The 18,317-nt window shown below is 40.6% G+C and overlaps 2 protein-coding genes across 5 annotated transcripts in view; one reads left to right on the top strand and one right to left on the bottom strand.

Moving 5' to 3' along the window:
• Positions 1–4,527: 4,527 nt before the first annotated feature.
• Positions 4,528–17,183, bottom strand: SUMO2 (small ubiquitin like modifier 2). Of its 4 annotated transcripts, XM_077854203.1 has the most exons (5): positions 16,296–16,601; positions 15,909–16,083; positions 15,218–15,349; positions 8,588–8,659; positions 7,394–8,301 (listed from the first exon to the last, which is right to left on the bottom strand). In XM_077854203.1, the coding sequence occupies exons 2-5, from the start codon at positions 15,954–15,956 to the stop codon at positions 8,203–8,205; spliced, it is 351 nt and encodes a 116-aa protein (XP_077710329.1). In that variant the 5' UTR covers positions 15,957–16,083; positions 16,296–16,601; the 3' UTR covers positions 7,394–8,202. The 4 variants fall into 4 exon arrangements, with proteins under 4 accessions (XP_077710333.1, XP_077710332.1, XP_077710329.1 ...); XM_077854207.1 differs by lacking the exons at positions 7,394–8,301; positions 15,909–16,083; positions 16,296–16,601 and adding exons at positions 4,528–5,188; positions 16,996–17,175; XM_077854206.1 differs by lacking the exons at positions 7,394–8,301; positions 16,296–16,601 and adding an exon at positions 4,528–5,188 and having other exon boundaries at positions 15,909–16,286.
• Positions 17,184–17,401: 218 nt separating this feature from the next.
• NUP85 (nucleoporin 85) overlaps positions 17,402–18,317 on the top strand; it is a 47,413-nt gene continuing 46,497 nt past the window's right edge. The window contains exon 1 of the mRNA XM_077854189.1: positions 17,402–17,917. The gene's annotated coding sequence lies outside the window, so the exon portion shown is untranslated. The remainder of the gene's footprint in view (positions 17,918–18,317) is intronic.

Here is an 18,317-nt window from a genome sequence, read left to right on the forward strand (position 1 = left end):
CCAGGATTGCAGGGTGCCCCATGTCACTTCTGTGTGACTTAACCACACATATTTACACATACATTCTGTATCCATCACTCTTACAGCCAAATTTAGTATGCATCTGTCCATTCTTTTCTTAGCTATATCCTCACACACAAAGGCATATCAATGGCACAGGGACAACTGAAGGCGTTTGTTTTCTCTTGAAACTCATTTGCCATAATATAAACAAACCACCTGAGATATGGAAAATGGCGGTCACATTTCGCCTACTTTGTCAAAGGTAAACAAAATGGCACATATCCTCTACTGGTCTGACATGCCACTCTCACGTCCTTTTTAATCACTGAATTGTGGAGGGAGAGCGTGATTCCTATTTCCCCACTCTTTTCCTTCTCTAGATTGAGCTGAATAAAATGATGTGGATTTTGTTCGCTTTCCCCAATCCCATGCTACTATTTCTATATTTAATAAACAAGCAAAAAACTCCTCTAAGCCATCTGTCCTGCTCTCCTAGAGATGAATCTGGCCTCCTTTGCAAAAACAATTGCTAAAATTACAAACAACCAATAATTTTTAAAAAACAGCATGCCCTGAAAAATGTGAGAAAATTCTTCCCTTAATATTCTAAATTCTGTAAACTTGTGGCAAAGTTAGCCATATAATATGCCTTAAAAACATGAATTGCAAAAAAACAAACATTACATGACAATTCTGAGACTTCAAACAGTTTCATAAGGGCCCCAGGGGTATAGGAAATCCTAAAATGATCTCATAGTCACATGTCACTGCTTACAGGGAAATAACACTCCACATTCCAAATAGATTAAATTCCTAACCTGTTTATATGCTCTATTCTAATTATGTTCCAACTCTGAGGAACTCTTTTCATTAGCTAACCACTATACAGACTAAAATCTCACTATAAAGTACATGTGTGTCCTACTACATGGAGGACCACCTTCAAATCACCACCTACACAATCAGAATGTTGAAGCATGTAGTGGACAGGTCTTTGGTTCTTAGGATATTGGAGAATCATTAATATTCTGAGGACAGTTTCTCCTTAAAGACTCATTATTTTTTTTAAGATTTATTTTTATTTATTTATGATAGAGAGAGAGAGAGAGAGAGAGAGGCAGAGACACAGGCAGAGGGAGAAGCCGACTCCATGCCAGGAGCCCGACGCGGGACTCAATCCCGGGACTCCAGGATCGCACCCTGGGCCAAAGGCAGGCGCAAAACCGCTGGAGCCACCCAGGGATCCCCTTAAAGACTCATTAGGACACAATTTAGCATTAAGTATTTATGAAAAAAATAACTGATGAGACAAAGATTGTATGGTTTTAAAACAATAGAAAATTCTTGCTGTTTTTCATTTACATTAAGTGCAAGGCATCAGCAGATTATGGAATTCTGTTGAAACCTCTGCATCCTATGGCCCTTACTGCGCACTGAAAATAATAACTTTTATTTAAAGAGTTCAGTACGTGGGAGGCATTGTGCTAGGCAGCTAAAACGTTTATTATCTCATGTAATCTTCACCATCCACAAGGTGCTTAATTAAAACTCTTAAGAGTTGTGATGATGCTCCCAGAATTGCTTCTCAATTCTATACTGCTTTGAAAATACATTTCTAAGGTAGGACCCAGGCACAGGTATGTTTTTAAAAGCTTACCAGGAGATTCTAATGCAAAACCACAATCCAGTATCAGTGTTAGTCATATTTAAAAGCGGCAGTATGGGGATCCCTGGGTGGCTCAGTGGTTTAGTGCCTGCCTTCGGCCCAGGGCGTGATCCTGGAGACCCAGGATCGAGTCCCGCCTCGGGCTCCCTGCATGGGGTCTGCTTCTCCCTCTGCCTGTGTCTCTGCCTCTCTCTCTCTCTATCGTAAATAATAAATAAATCTTTAAAAAATAAATAAATAAAAGCGGCAGTATCTTAACTCAAAAATAAACCTCAGCAGGACAGTTGGATCTCTCCAATACACTGTAACTCCCACAAGGACCTTGGCAAAATTCTCCAAAAAACTTCCCTTATATCCAGGGATTCTACTTTCTACTGACCTCCTGCAGTCCCAGTCTCCTACATAGAAGTACACACTCTGACCAGAGTCTCCCATTTCTCCTCAAACTAGGTTACTACTCCCCGTCATCCATTCCACATCTTCCCCTTTAGGGAGAATATAATCTGATCATCAGATTAAAGTAATTTCCACAAAATCATGAACAAGCAAAAAAATGAACCAAACAACTTGATACTATTTTTGAAAAGTTGCTAATACTTTTTGCCTTCGCCTCAAGCAGTGTGTATGAACAGGAGTGCTTGGGAGTAAAAACTTTCTCATTTCCCTGTACAGAACTGTGTTCACTTAGATATTGTTTGCCACTTTAAGGATATGAACATGGGGTATTATTTGTTTGTTTTAAATTTATTCATGAGACACACAGAAAGAGAGGCAGAGACACAGGCAGAGGGAGAAGCAGGCTCCATGTGGGACTTGATCCCGGGACTCCAGGATCATGCCCTGGGCCGAAGGCAGACGCTTAACTGCTGAGCTAACATGTGGGGCATTAATGTGAGCGCAGCCAGAAAGAGTGGAGCTAAATTGTCCCAATTAATCAAAATGGCAGTATTAAGTCCCATCATTTGAACCTCTCCTCTGAAGGCAAAAAAAATTAAAATGCAAAGATTACATTATTTTCAATAATTATTTTCAAAGTGTTACTTAAAAAGTGCTCCTTAGGAGGGAATCCCTGGGTGGCACAGCGGTTTAGCGCCTGCCTTTGGCTCAGGGCGCAATCCTGGAGACCTGGGATCAAATCCCACGTTGGGCTCCCGGTGCATGGAGCCTGCTTCTCCCTCTCCCTCTGCCTATGTCTCTGCCTCTCTCTCTCTCTCTCTCTCTCTCTGTGTGACTACCGTACATAAATTAAAAAAAAAAAAAAAAAGTGCTCCTTAGGAATGCCTGGCTGGCTCCCTAGGGAGAGGGGGCAACTCAATATTGGGGTCATGAGTTCAAGCCCCATATTATATATACAGATTAGAAATTTTTTTTAAAGTTCTATAAATTTTGCATAGAAAATTTGTCTTTCAGGGCACCTGGTGGCTCAGTCGGTTAAACATCTGCCTTCAGCTCAGGTCCTGGGATCCCAGGGGTCCTGGGATCGAGCCACCTCATCGGGCTCCCTGCTCAGTGGGGAAACTGCTTCTCCCTTTCCCTCTTCCCCTGCTCCTGTACTCTTTTGCTCACTCTGTCTCTCAAATGAGTAACTAAAATCTTAAAAGAAATTGTATCAGGTTTCTGTTTAGATATTCCTCCCAACATGGCAAAAACTCAGACATGACAGGTTAGTAAATTCCTACTTAAATAAGGCCCACTTCAAGACCCTTTACATAATAAAGTTCTCTGGCTTGAATTATAATCCTAATTTTTAATTTTTAGGGCACCATCAAATTCTACCACTTAACAGTACCTAGTACAACAAATCAAGACAGGCACTTACCTAAGAATTCTTGGGGGCAGGGTTCCCACACAGATGCACAATATAAATTGTAAAAGTAGGTTGGTAACATTTTACACACAGGAAAATAAAAGTTGTTGGCTCAAGATTAACTCATATATACAGAATGAAAAAACTATGGAACAGGGGCGCCTGGTTGACTGTCAGAAAAGCATGCAACTCTATCTTGGGCTCAGGAGTCCAAGCCCCACATTAAAAAAAAAAAAAAAAAAAAGCCCACCCTACGTATCACCTGCTGCCTGGGGAAACTCTCACCATAAAAACGGGGGATGTAAAGAAAACCTATGTTGCAACAGTGGTAGAGTGAACTAATTGACAAGTCATGACAGGACTTGGGGACCTGATGCCAAAAGGCCACACTGGTGAATACGAAGGGTGGAAATTCAGTTTCTTGAGTAGCAATATGGAAAAACTGAATTAACAGGTATCAGACCTATTCTCCAGTCCCAGTTTCAGCTCTATTATGTTTACTCGTTCTATGGCTGTTACCCTTCCCCATACAACTGTATTTAAAAACTGTGATGCCCTGCATATTTAAGTCTGATAAGCATGGATAGATGTAGATAAATATTTTGTCCTTTACATGGAACAAAGACTCAATTCTGGGTTAGGGAATAATTTATTCATCAAAGTGGGGGCTAGAATGGTTAAGTGATTTATCAGCAGAGTTAGCAAACTCAGAACTTTCTCCTAGCTGCATGTAGTAATCCAACCTGCCAGGTACTGGTTACAGAAATTATTTGGGAATAAATCCACAACATTATGACCCAATTTTTTTTTTTTTCCTGCTAGTAAGGTTGCATTATCTTGAACTGCCTAAGCTTTTTAAACAAAGAGGCTGAAACATTAGTTGCTAGTCATTTATAAACTTTGTTATTCTTTGTTTTGCATCAGTCTGTCAGGAATGCAGTGTAGCTTTACTTCTTCCTTGAAATGTTACTTCTAACAGGCCTACTCAATTCATGTTTTTTTCCTAAGCTTCAACTTTCTCCTCAATATTCTTCAGAATAAAGAAAACAGCTCATTTTAAACAAGAAGTTTATTTAAACAACAAGACGCTTGACTTGAAGGGAAAACTATCTAGGATTCATTTCTTTTAGAGTAATTTATCCCTACTTAAAGACAGATTGCCCTACATGTAACAGCTACGTACAAAAAAGTTATAAAATTGTCCTTGGTTTTACAATGATAAATGAAAAACATTAAAATTCTCCAATCGAACAAGGTATGCAAGGATTTTTATGTTGTTCTTTTTTTTTGTTAAACAGTGAGAGCAAAATAACTTACTGGAATATAAAGATAAGAGCTGACTGAGCATGCCACTAATGGAGAGAGGGGGTATTTTCACAGAAGCAGTATTTTCCCCCATCCCATCTCCATTTGATGTCGATCAAAACATACCATTGGCCATTTAGTTAAAAAAAAAAATGCAATATGCTTGTGCACATACACAGTTACTTTATGTACAATAAAGGAATGGGGAAGGGGAAAATGAAAGAATAGAGAAAACTATACTGTAGTAGTCAGGATGTGGTGGAACCAAATTACGGCTTTCTATTTGAGAATGTCTTCTTGGTCTGGAGGAACAGAGTTCTGGAGTAAAGTAGCAGGTTCCCTTTTTAGTAGACACCTCCTGTCTGCTGCTGGAACACATCAATTGTATCTTCATCCTCCATTTCCAACTAGCATACAAGAGAAGAAAAACAAATGGAAGGACACTGATTATCAGCTCTGAAGATTGTAACTCTTGGACTTTAAGTACCCTGAAACTGCACAAGTTCCACCCAATTCCAGTGTTCGTTGTTGCAGACATCCTATAGCTTAATGTAGCATCAGTCTTAGGTTTAATTTAATTTTTATTTTTAAAAGGTTTTATTTATTTATTCATTCATGAAAGACAGAGAGAGAAGCAGGCTCCATGCAGGGAGCCCAATGCAGGACCCGATCCCAGGTCACCAGGATCAGGCACTAGGCCAAAGGCGGCACTAAACTGCCGAGTCACCTGAGCTGCCCCAGTCTTAGGTTTAAATGAACTTTTCACTTGGTCTTAATTATATAAGGACTATAAAAAAACTTAGTTTTTCTTTTTCCTTTTTTTTTTTTTTTTTTTTAAGATTTCTGTTTATTTATTCATGAGAGACACAGAGGCAGAGACACAGAAGGATAAGCAGGTTCCATGCAGGGAGCCCAAAGTGGGACTTGATCCCGGGACTCCAGGATCACACCCTGAGCCGGAAGGCAGATGTTTAACCACAGAGCCACCCAGGCATCTGTAAAAAACTTAGTTTTTAAGTGAAAAACCTGAATATGTACGTGAGTTACATCACCTCACTTTTAATTATTGAAAACAAAAATATTAAATGATAAAATATACCATGACAAAAATAAATGATATAAAATAAAAACGGAATAAGTAAGTAAATGGGAATAAGAATGATATGTGTAAAGGATTGACCGCGGTGTTGTTTAGATGAGCAAAAGACTGGAAATAACCTAAATAATAATAAAAACTCAAAGAAGTGTGGTACACTCTTATAGGAAATACCACACATTTATATGTGCAGAAACGGAACCACCCCTAAGATATATTAGGCTAAAAACAAAACTAGGTAGTGGGGCACCTGGGTGGTTCAGTTAGTTGGGCATTTGACTTGATTTTGGCTCAGGTCACAATCTCCAGCCCAGAGTCAGGGTCCCAGCTCAGCACAGAATCTGCTTAGGATGCTCTCTCCTCTCCTCACTTTCCTCCTCTTCCCTTCCCTCATGCTCTCTAAATAAATAAATAAAATCTAAAAAACCCCTAAAAACAAAACAAAACACCCCACTTAGACAGCAAAAGTGGTTATAGTATGACTATGTTTGTGTTTTTAAAAGTGTGTGTGCACACATATAGCATGAATGCATCCTGGCATGGGCACAAAGCATAGCAGTTAGCTCTGTGCAGTAAGGGAAGGGAAGGGGTATGCACAAGGAAAGACCTCCTAAAAACTACTTTCGATTTTATTTTATTTTTTATTTATTATTATTTTTAAAGATTTTATTTATTCATGAGAGACACGGAGAGAGAGGCAGAGACACAGGCAGAGGGAGAAGCAGGCTCCATGCAGGGAGCCCGATGTGGGACTTGATCCTGGGACCCCAGGATCACGCCCGGGGCTGAAGGCAGATGCTCAACTGCTGAGCTACCCAGGCGCCCCCTACTTTCAGTTTTAAACTTCTATTCACAAACTAAGTTTGTAAGGCTCACTCCCTACATATTAAACAAAAACCGACCATTCTTTCTACCAGAGTAGAAAGATCTTGGTATATACAGCAGCACTGTCAAATAAATAACCTTTGTAACAGTTTGTTATGCTGATAATTAGTCTCGAAAAAATATGTTCCAAAACTGGTAATTTGTGGGGGAAAAAAAGAAACAAGAACCCTGGGTACCTAAAGACAAGAAAGGGAATCATTTCTAACAAAGTTCAAATACACTAAAAGTAGGACTGTGGCATTAAAATGTTAATGACTAAGTCTCAATTCCCTCTTTTGTAAAATGAAATAGCATTCAGTTATGAGAATTAAATGAGTCGAAGAGAGTATTTAACGGAATGGTGGGCACATAATTATATTATTATTAAAAATGGTCATTAAGATGTTCTAATTTATCATAATTCTGCTATTTAATAAATACTGTGAGAATTCTAAAATGAATCAATTTCATTCTACAGTGAATTCAATTTCAAATGCTAAAAGGAGTTCAATTCCACATTTAATATGAAGATTTTATGATGCAGTTCTGAACAAACCTATAGTTTAATATTTGCAGCCAGCTTTGTAGAGACAAGAACCTGGGTTTGGTGGTGGGTGAAGAGTATCAAGACAGAAAATACATTCTAAACATCCAAGTTTAGCATAATACGTTTTTATTCTTTTTTAAACCATCAAAACATGTCTTCAGCCTATCTACTAAAATAAAACCCCCGGGATGTTACATTTTATAGTGAAAACTTGAAATGCCTTCAAAGGACAGGAGTTTTTCACCAAGAGAATTCAGCTCCTCCTTGTGGCTACCTAAGATAACTGCTTCTTAGAGACTCACCACAAATTACTTCAAAATATTCTTTCCTGAAGTACAACTCAGATATTTCAAATTTTTGAGATTATCAACAAAAACCCAAACAGGATGGGCTGCTTTACTCATCATATTTATCACTTTCTAGTTTTTACGGACTGAAAAAAAAAAAAAAAAAAAAAAAAAAAAAACAAATTCAAAAGTAGAAGGGCTACAATTGACATTTCTATCAAAATATTTTCCCCCAACTAGAAGTCTTAAGTGCAACCTGAGAGGGTAAAAAGAAACAAAGAGCTTCTGCCATAGAAGACTGTCCAGCTGATCCCTTACAAAGTGAAAGAACTAAAGTGATGTGTAAAGAGGTTAAGGGATCAGCGTCATCTTTGGCAGAAGACTTTAAGAAGCCACTTATGGGATGCCTGGGTGGCTCAGTGGTTGAGTGTCCGCCTTCCGCTCAGGACGTGATCCCAGAGTTCCGGGATATAGTCCCACGTCGGGCTCCTGCATGGAGCCTGCTTCTCCCCCTGCCTGTGTCTCTCATGAATAAATAAATAAAATATTAAAAAAAAAAAAAAGAACCCTACTAATCAAGCTAAACAATCAAGAGACTTCCCATCAGAGCCCCAAGATTCCTTTGGTTCACAAAGACAGGTAAGAGAATTCAGCATGGGAAATCAAATTGGTGAGGATCAACAGCCAGCCGATCACCTGTGGGGGAACCTGGAGTATGATCAGGAGCTGCGGCGACAAAAACAGCATTCTCAATTATTTTCCCCAAATAATGCTGGCAATAAGAATTGATTAAATTAACCAAGTGACCTGTCAGATTCACAAAATGATAACTGGATATTTAAAATTTGACATTTCCTGAAGAAATACTAACTCATTTTCTTTGAGTTCTGAACTCTGATAAAAACAAAAAACTATTATTCCAATGTTTGAAAGTCCACAAATTAATAAACAAGGCTGTTGAACAAATTAAAAAAAACACTGACTCTTCTAGTTAGTATATAGAGATTTTTACCTGTGCAGGTGTGTCTGTTTCATTGATTGGCTGCCCATCAAATCGGAATCTGATCTGCCTCATTGACAAACCCTACAAGAGAGTTTAAAAGCAGTAAGAATGCAATGAAACAGTAAGAACAAAAACTATATGCATGTTTAGCCACAAATAAGAGAAATCTAAATAAACGATCAACTTGTTAACATTGCTATGTGGATAAAAAGATTTAGGATGATTTTCACTTTCTTCAATCTAGGTTTGATCTTCTTTGGAAAAATCTTTTATTAAAAAAAAAAAAGTATTTTTTACGGCTGTCCAGGTGGCTCAGCTGGTTAAGCGGCCAACTCTTGATTTTGGCTCAAGTCATGATTTCAGGGTCCTGAGATCAAGCCCTATGTCAGGTTCTGTGCTGGGCATGGAGCCTGCTTAGGATTCTCTCCCTTTGCCCCTCCCCTAACTCGCACTCTCAAACAAATCTTTTAAAAAAAAGTTTTAAAAACAGCTGTATTGCTTTGAAACCAGCTACTCCAAGCTTAAACAGACCATACCTTGAGTCAAACTGCCTTTAAAGGAGTTAGAAAGACACTGAAATTTAAAGTAACAGATATGCACAGTATTCTTCCATGCATATTAAGAACTCTCCAAAAGGGGTGAAAAAAACCCGCCCTTAATAATGCAAACTGAAGTCACCTAAATAAATGTAATGATTAAAAATTTTGCCTTGGGACGCCTGGGTGGCTCAGTGGTTAAGCATCTGCATTCAGCCCAGGGCGTGATCCTGGAGTCCAGAGTCCCACATTGGGCTCCCTGCATGGAGCCTGCTTCTCTCTCTGCCTCTGTGTCTCTCATGAGTAAATAAAATCCTTAAAAAAATAATAAATTTTACCTTAAAGCTACTTAACCTTCATTTATACTCAAACAATTCCTATCACCAAGCAAGAATAACCTATGTTTCAACCCAGCAAAATGCTAGGCACACCACAGGAATTCAACAAGTTCTTACTCTTGGGCAGTCAACATTTCCTTTTTTAACCCCCAGGCATTCAACATTTCCACCATAACCATCCTAAAACCCACTCGTAAGTGCATAAGCTTGAAACTGTGGAATACCTCAAAAGAACCACCTGCTTTTTTATTTATATTTCTTCTTAGTATGTACCCTGATCAGCAATGATTATATGTCAACCTCTCACTAAAAAAGTAGGCTCCAGGAGGGACAAGAAACTAAGACTGTCTTGGTTATACTGCAATCCTTGCACACAGTTGGCACTCATGGATGTCACTAATGGAATAAAATACATGAAAAGCATCATCTAACTTATGTTTCATTTAAAAAAAAATAAATCTAAAAAAAAATAAAAATAAAAATAAATAAATCTAAAGCTACTAAGTTGAGGAGCAGCTTTATTACAAAAAAGGTAATTTTAAAATTACATTATGGAGTTTAGCCTCTAGAAATTTTTATATGCATTCAAGGAGATAAATGAGCCTAATCATGCCCCTTCTGCAAAACAGATTCCAGGGGCACCTAGGTGGCTCCGTCAGTCAAGTGTCGTCTCATCCATCATGATCTCAGGGTCTTGGGGTCCAGCCCCACATGGAGCTCTCTGCTCAGTGAAGTCTGCTTCTCCCTCTCCCTCTGTGCTCTACCGCCCCAAATAAAATCTTTTAATATGTTTTTAAAAAGCCAGATTCCAAAGTTTTACTAATCATTACCTACCTGACGCAGGGGTGGGGAGAAAGGGAAAGGAGCAATGCAGCAAAGCTCTTAACTGCAGCCAAATGAAGACAAGATAGGAAAATAAAGTATCTTTGGAGACATGCTGTGAATATATTAACTGGAAAAACAGCATTTTAGGAAGCATCCTACCAAAAAAAATCACTCCTGTACCAATCACAAACTATAATTATTGTTACACAAATCCCTGCTTAAACTTAAAATGAAACTCAGTTTCTAGGACTAGAATATTGAAAATGTGCTCAATAAACAGTTCTATGACACCTGTATTCCATTATTTAACAAGGATTCATTAAGTCTGTCTTTAAAACTATCTCTAACATGAAGATCATATTACGTCCCTTTAAAACTCTAGTCTGTGACACATACCACTTTCAGATTAGCCTTGTCTTGAGGAATACAAGCAATTCTCAGACCAGATGGGGAACATCCACAATCTCAATCCATTCCTCATGACATCCAAATTTGTGATTATGCAAAGCAACCAAGAATTAAATGCCAAGCCATTAGCTACTAATTACATACTTACTAACACTCCATTAAGACTCATTGCTTTAACAAAATACTAAGCCATAGGCTGGGCTCTTTCTCTACTATGCCCCCTAGTAAGGTCCTAAGGTCAATGGCATGGTCATTCAAAAGGGGAAAAAAACACAGGACCAAAAACAAGTATCTTATTCTTTTATTACTACCTGTTGACAGGCTTTTCCTTGTCAATAAAAGCATTTCTTTTGCTACAGATCAAAGGATTTTAGATCAAAAGTCTAAAATTCAGGAAACTTGCCTCTCAGATTCCATAAATTATGTAAATTCAAACAATGAATCTACATTAAACCAGTATTAGGTTCCACTTCTGAGTAAATCTCTAAACTTTGCTTGAGCTGTGCCACAAAAGAGCTGTGCGAGGTTTGCTCTTTGGATCCCCATTTCTTCATTTCACAAAAATGAAGTGGACTAAACCAATCAATCAATCTGTGCTCTCTGAAGCTATCTAACATTCCATGAAATAATCTGTTATAGTACATGTACACTATAATGGAATCATATGCCTTCAGTCAAAAGCTATATGGCTGACAAAGTGAGTAAACTCAATTCTACACACGAATAGAAACCTTACAAGCCAACCTCTGAAGGCAGTTTGAATGTTCTCTATCACTTTATAAGCATTTACTGAAACATTGTATGTATGTCACATACTGGTCTACGATCTACAGAAATAGGCCCTATGCTCGTGGAGATAGCAATACAAAAAAAAAAAAAAAAAAAAGTGAGAGGACTGAGTGATGGGAGCAGAGGGACTCTGAATTAATCAGAAAAGTCTCTAAAGTTAGTAACCGAGCAAGAATGGAATCAAATCATTGATGGCTTAGCACTATCCAAAAGAAATATGTGAGCCACACATGTAATTTTTAATTTTATCACTGCCACATTAAAAGCAGGTTAAAGGGACGCCTGGGTGGCTCAGTGGCTGAGCATCTGCCTTCTGGTAAGGTTGTGATCCCAGGGTCCTGGGATTAAGACCCGCATTGGGCTCCCCATGGGGAGCTTGCTTCTCCGTCTGCCTGTGTTTCTGTTTCTCATGTATAAGTAAAATTCTTAAAAATTTTTTTTAAAGCAGGTAAAATTTTAATGTTTTAAATCAATATATTCAAAATCCTATTGTTTTAAAAATTGATGTTTGAAAAATTGAGACATTTTACTTTTCCCACTATGAATTTTTTTTTAAAAGATTTTATTTATTCATAAGAAACACAGGGAGAGAGAGAGGCAGAGATACAGGCAGAGGGAGAAGCAGGCTCCATGCAGGGAGCTGGACGTGGGACTCGATCCCAGGTATCCAGGATCACACGCTGGGCCAAAGGCGGTGCTAAACCGCTAAGCCACCTGGGCTGCCCCTTTTCCCACTATGAATTTTCAAAATCTAGCATATATTGTACTCTTAATAGCACGTATTACTTTGGACTAGCCATGTTTCAGGAGGTAAACAGTCATATATGGCTATTGTTTTATTAAGATTTATTTATTTATTCACAAGAGACGGGAGAGAGAGAGGCAGAGACACAGGCAGAGGGAGAAGCAGGCTTCTCACAGGGAACCTGATGTGGGACCCAATCCTGGATCTGGTGATCATGCCCTGAGCCAAAGCCAGACCCTCAACTCAGACGCTCAACTGCTGAACCAACCAGGCATCCCATGGCTACTGTTTTAAACAGCATTGGTTTAAGTAGAGAACATATTTTGTTGATAGATTATACAGATCCTAATGTTCTGACCTCCCAACTAGATGTAACATACTACTGTTTATGGAGTGAGGACACCAGAGAAAAAGATTTCTAGTAGAATCGAATCTTTTTTGCATGTTGTTTGAAATGCCTATTATATATCTACTGGAACTCCTCCAAAGATCCAATACCAAGTGAGTTCATTAGAAAGTAAATATGATCATTCAATTAATCTTTTTTTTTTTTTTTTTTTTTTTCATTCAATTAATCTTGATAGGAAATCCTTAGTCAAGAATCCTTAATGTCAAAAAACAAAACAAAACCCTTTATCTATGCAAGTTAGACTGGATAAATGTTTTTGACTTCTGAAAAGCTATACCCTCACTTAAAAAGCAGGATCAGCCCAATTAGGTAACACTTTAACTCCCTTTTCCTTAGAGAGAAGCAAACATTTGAAAAGTAAACAGGGACCTTGCTTCAATCAGAACTCTGAGGTTATTCCCAATTTAAAAAGAAAATGGGAATTAATCTTTCCAAATTTTTCCTGAATCTGGTCTTCAAATCATATTTGCATTCCAAGTGATATGCAGAATTATTTTTTTTATGGATTACCAATGCTTCTTTTTCCCCTATTCCAAATCAAGAGTGGCCCCAAATTTAGTCAACTTAACTGAAAAAATTAAAGAGAAACTTTATTTACGTAATACACTAAATTTTAACATGCTACAAAAACCCCCAAATTCTTGATTGACCCACTAAACTCAATCTTATAGAACAATCTCTTATAAGGACAATCTGCAATATGAGATATACTGTGTCTTTGGTTTTTCTGGCACAGTGTAATGCACATGGTAGGCAACTGGTAAACATCAGGTAAGTAAAAAGTTCCCTGGGGTCCCTACAGGAAATACAGAAGTTTTATATATGAACATCTTAGAATTAGTAGAGGTTATCAATAGATATGTATAATAAAATGTTAATGGTTAAAGTAGGTGGCTAAAAAATAAATAAATAAATAAATAAACAAAACAATCTAGGTGGTAAGCACATGGGTATTCAATGTAATATTTTTTAAAATTTTGTTCTACATTTGATTTCCATATTAAGTTTTGAAAAATAGGACCTTTTAAAAAATACATGACCAGGGTGCCTGGGTGGCTCAGCAGTTGAGAGAGTTCAGACCACGGCGTGATCCAGGGTCCAGGAGTGATCCAGGGTCCAGGATCGAGTCCCCCATTAGGCTCCCTACAGGGAGCCAGCTTTTCCCTCTATGTCTCTGCCTCTCATAAATAAATTTAAAAAAATCTTAAAAAATATATATATATATATGACCACTTAAAATCTAAAATTTAGTAATGAGAAAAGATATGCAGAGAACTTTGTTGAAAACCATTAAATCTAACCGTGAGTTTTTACTTTGTAAAAGGTGTGCTATGTAAAAGTTCTACAAGAGGATTACCTTTTAAAATTCCCCTGTAACCTGAAGGGGCACTAGTGTTCAAATATGGAAGATGCTATTAGCACAACTAGGAAGTACATATATTTACCAGTTGTTTAAAGGGATTTCACCAAAATTCTTCAAGTACGAGTACACTGAAAATTGTATCTTTTAAGGAATTGTAAGATTAGTTTACATATGAAAATAAGAATCCTAAACTCATTATTCTAAGTAAATTAGGCATAAAATAAACCCTTAATCTCAAAAATAAATTTATCTTTGTTTCTTCCAAACACCCTTAGAGCTCATGGAGAAATTCCAACTATCAGCTCAATCTCCCAACTTCTATAGTTTCTATTTTGAGCCTACTTTTAGGACAATTTGCAATGCAGACAACTTGTTAGTCTAAAAGAATGACTTCCCCAACTTTCATGTTTACATTCAGGGTTGAATTAAAAAGAAAAAAAAAAAAAAAAAGCTTCTGCTAGGTTATTGTTGAATTAACTGATCTAGGTATCAGTTTTTGTTATACTTGCAAGAGTCATCTTCAAAGTTGCCTCCATATGGTTACAGACTCAATCTCACAAAAGGAAGCCTCTTTGTCTTAAACTCTGCATTCACCTCCCAGCATCTATCTATTCACCTCTACTTCCTCTTCTTGCTGTCCCTTTACTAATCTCTGAGTAAAATGTAAATGTTGTTATAACATAGGAGTGTTTTTGCTAGACTCAGGAGGTTAAAGTTCTTGACCTATACCATTAGTTGAGAAAATTTTGCAATTTTACAAGTTTCAGGAATATTGCAATGTTGTTAAACTCACAATTTTATTTCCAAATTGGTTTAAATGCAGAAAATAAGTTCTTTTGACATTGACATGACACAAATTTTAAATGGATTAAAGAAGGGATGAAGGAGGAGAGAAAAAAAAAAAAAGCCTGACAAGAAATTTTCATCAGGTTCATTCTTATTTTCTTATAAAAGTAAAATCACATCCCCTCAGGGACAAATTGCATGTTGTGACTATAATTTGATGTATTCTGGCATAGGACTAGAATCTTACAGAGTATTAACCAAACCACCTAAAGGTTTTCATGAAGCATTAACATACCAAGTGCATGCTAGAATTGAAATGTCAAGTAAGGTGTGTTCATTCAACCAAAGATAATCAATATGCCTGCTTAGTTTCTATCCTCAAAAAAATAAAGTTTTATTTTTCATAAATTTTATTGGAAGTGCATATGTCAGTTCCTCACCTGTCGTTCACAATAGGCTTTCATTAGTTTACTAAGTGGTGTATGCCTCTTAATCTTAAACTGCACCACAGAACCATCCTGCCCCGCCACCTTCAAATTAATATGATCGTTGTTCTCAGTCTTCACTCCTTCCTGTTGAAAGAAAAATAAAAGTATAATTTGGAAAATGTGAAAAACAAACACCTTTTTAAGTAGCAGCAGCCCAACTTGCTTCAGAAATCAACAGGTTTCTCATTCTGTACGATAAAAGAGTATACAGCTGTTTTCAGCCGCTGAAATCAATCTGAAAGATGAAAATCCTGGAGCAACAATATTAAATAGCTGTCACAGAAACCGAAAAGGAGCCTACATGCTATTCCATCAGCGATAACCATCGATTTTTAAAGATGGGTCCCACTCAATTCACTTAAAGGCACTCCTGCATCTCAATTTTCTAAAATGGCATATTTTATCCCTCAAAATGTCATTTCTCCTAAAAAGACTAAAAATAAGCATCCTTTCTCTTTATAAAGCGCTTTAAGTACAGAATGCAAAGATAAAAAACGTAGAACCTGCCATTGAAAACTCATTACAACTATTTTGTTAAAAAGTTACCAAACTCAGCTCAAGAACTTAAATCTCAACTACATTAAAAAAAAAAAAAAAAAAAAAAAAAAAAAAAAACCACACACAGAACACATTGAGGAATAACCTTCGATTCTCTCTGAAGCAGCCGTAGTAACTTAGAACCACTATTCATGTTCGCCTGTATTAGCAGCCTCACTTTTGTTTATTTTCAGTTAAGAGCTCTTATTCTCCCCTCCCCTTTGTTGTCATGGGTCAAATGCAGTTTTCTTCCAAGTCTTCTCTGTAGATTTCCACCCAACCTGCAGTTCACCAAAATCAAGGGTGGATGGAATGCTGTAGCCCCCGCAAGTCACTTCAGAAAGGAAGGGGGGAGGGGGTGTCACAGAACAAACCCCACTTAAGTCCCGTGTGCCAGGAAGAAGTGTGAGCCCTAGTCCTCACGGGAAGAGCCTCCTGGTGCCTCAAAACCCGCGTTAAAAAGTTCAGCCCTACGAAGTCTCTCGGCTCGCACCTCTGCCTCCAACTTCTCGAAACCGCATGGTCTCCTCAGGTTAGGGGTGATCTGGCACCCAGGGGAAAGCCCCTGCCCAGCCCCCTGGGGACCCCCAGGCTGTGAAAGTGGGAAATACCCCCCAGGAAGCCCCGAGCCCCCGGCCCCTCACGATGGCCCAATGGGAAGCCCATTGGCAGCCCATTGATTCGCTCCGAGCCCTCGCCAGGCCAGCGCGGCCCGGGGCAGGGGTCCCCAGATGCCCGCAGCCCCCACCCCTGAGGGGGAAGCCCGGGGCGGAGGGAACTCCCCGCCACCGCGGAGGCGGCAACACCCGCCGCGGCCCCGCACGGGGTCCGCGGAGGGTGGGGACACCGCGCGCCCTAACGCCCCTCCGCACGCGCGCCCGGCCGGCCGAGCCCGAGGAGCTCCGCTCGCGGCCGGTGGGCCCGCGGGCGTCCGCGATCCGCCCGCCCAACTCGCGCCCGGCGCGCACTCCGAGGCGGCCGGGGGCGGGGGAGGGCGGCGGGGCCTCCTCCGGCGCGGGAGGGAGGAAGAGGGGAGGGAGGAAAATGGCGCGGAGCGCCCGGGCCTGAGCCGCGGCCGGCCCCGTGGGGGGCCCAGGAAGGCGCGGGGAGCCCGCGGCGGGCTCGGGCCGGACCCCGGCCCGCGCCGTGACCCCGACCGCGCGGCGAGCCGAGGAGGCCGGCGCCGAGCTCACCTTGGGCTTTTCGTCGGCCATGGCGAGTGCCGGAGTCTCCTCAGCTGCCGCTTCACAAAAGAGGTACCAGGTCCGCACCGAACGAGCACACAAGCAGCACCAGGAGCGGCAGAAGAAGGAGGCGGCAGCGGTGGAGGAGGGAGAGGGCGCGCGCACGTCGTGCGCTCCCTCCCCCCACCCTGCGTGCGCGAGCACGAGCCGCCGGGGCTTCCCATTGGTTGCCGCCTCGCGGGAGCGCGCAACGCTTACATAACCACCCCCACCCCCCGCCTCGCACCGCCCCGGCCTGGGCCAGGCGCCCGCCAGGCCGGCGGGAAGAGGCGCGGACACGCGCACCCGGCCCGCCGCGGGGGCGCGCCTGGCTCTGGGCGGGGCTGTATTGTCCTCCTTCTGTGGTGGAGCTTAATCAAAATGGCTTCCAGCTGGTCCTAGGTGGGGACGAGGAGGCTTGAGGCCTAGACGTGAGACTCCGGCCGGGGAAGGCAGATTGATTAGGGGAGGAAGGGGGGGGCCTCAGTCAAGGCCCCTGAATGAGGTTCTGGGAAAAACCCCTCTTGTTTGGTGGCCCAAATGCAGCTTTCCACACGGTTGGAGGAACATCACACTCACTCAGCCTCTCATCCTTGGAATTTTAAAGCTTCAGCCTCAACCCGCTTCCCACCGGGCTCTTGCCTCAGTGCGGTCCCTACTTGCGTCTTGCTGGTAAACCCGTACTTTGCTAGCTGAGGAAAAAATGTTCATCCTACAAACTCCTTACTCATGGCCTGGCTCCCAACCTCCAAGAGGAAACAGGATCCGTCAGAGAGAACCACCCGATGTCGAGCTCCAAACCAATCGGTCGGGTTAGAAAAATAGAAGTAGGTCCCTCCTGTCTTAGGAACAATCCTGACTTCGGTGCAGTGGATTCCTCCCGCTCCTCTAGGTAGGTTTTATTATTTCCTCCGTCCCTACACTTTCTTTAATTCCTCCTTAGCAGAGAAAAAGACTCTCTCGATTCTATTTCCTTCTTAAGTTACCACCATATCTCGCTCCATTCTTGGCCAAACATCTTGAAAGACTGTCCATGCCAGCTGCCTCCACTCCCTCACCTCCCACTCACTCCTCAATCCACTGCAATCTGGTGCTGTCCCCGGAGCTCCACTAAAACTGCTCTCTGCAAGGTCACCACAGATTTCTGGGCTGAATCCATTGTACTTCCCAGTCTTCTCCTCTCAACTCCCTCCCTGTGACTTTGGGCTGTTGACTTGGGCGTGTCCTTGATCCCTTTGCAATTTTTTTCCTCCTCTGTCTTTCCCTTAAATATTCCTTGCATTTTGCTTTAG

The sequence above is a fragment of the Canis aureus genome, chromosome 16, assembly GCF_053574225.1.
Source record: "Canis aureus isolate CA01 chromosome 16, VMU_Caureus_v.1.0, whole genome shotgun sequence".
NCBI classification, from domain to species: domain Eukaryota; kingdom Metazoa; phylum Chordata; class Mammalia; order Carnivora; family Canidae; genus Canis; species Canis aureus.

Bases quoted from the DNA above. Each gene is read 5' to 3' on its own strand.
- SUMO2 (XM_077854203.1), bottom strand. From the start codon at position 15,956: ATGAATAGTGGTTCTAAGTTACTACGGCTGCTTCAGAGAGAATCGAAG. The intron at 15,350-15,908 runs GTTATTCCTCAA...TTCTTTCAACAG, and splicing joins TGCTTCAGAGAGAATCGAAG to GAAGGAGTGAAGACTGAGAA. The intron at 8,660-15,217 runs GTGAGGAACTGA...ACTCTCTTGTAG, and splicing joins AAGCCTATTGTGAACGACAG to GGTTTGTCAATGAGGCAGAT.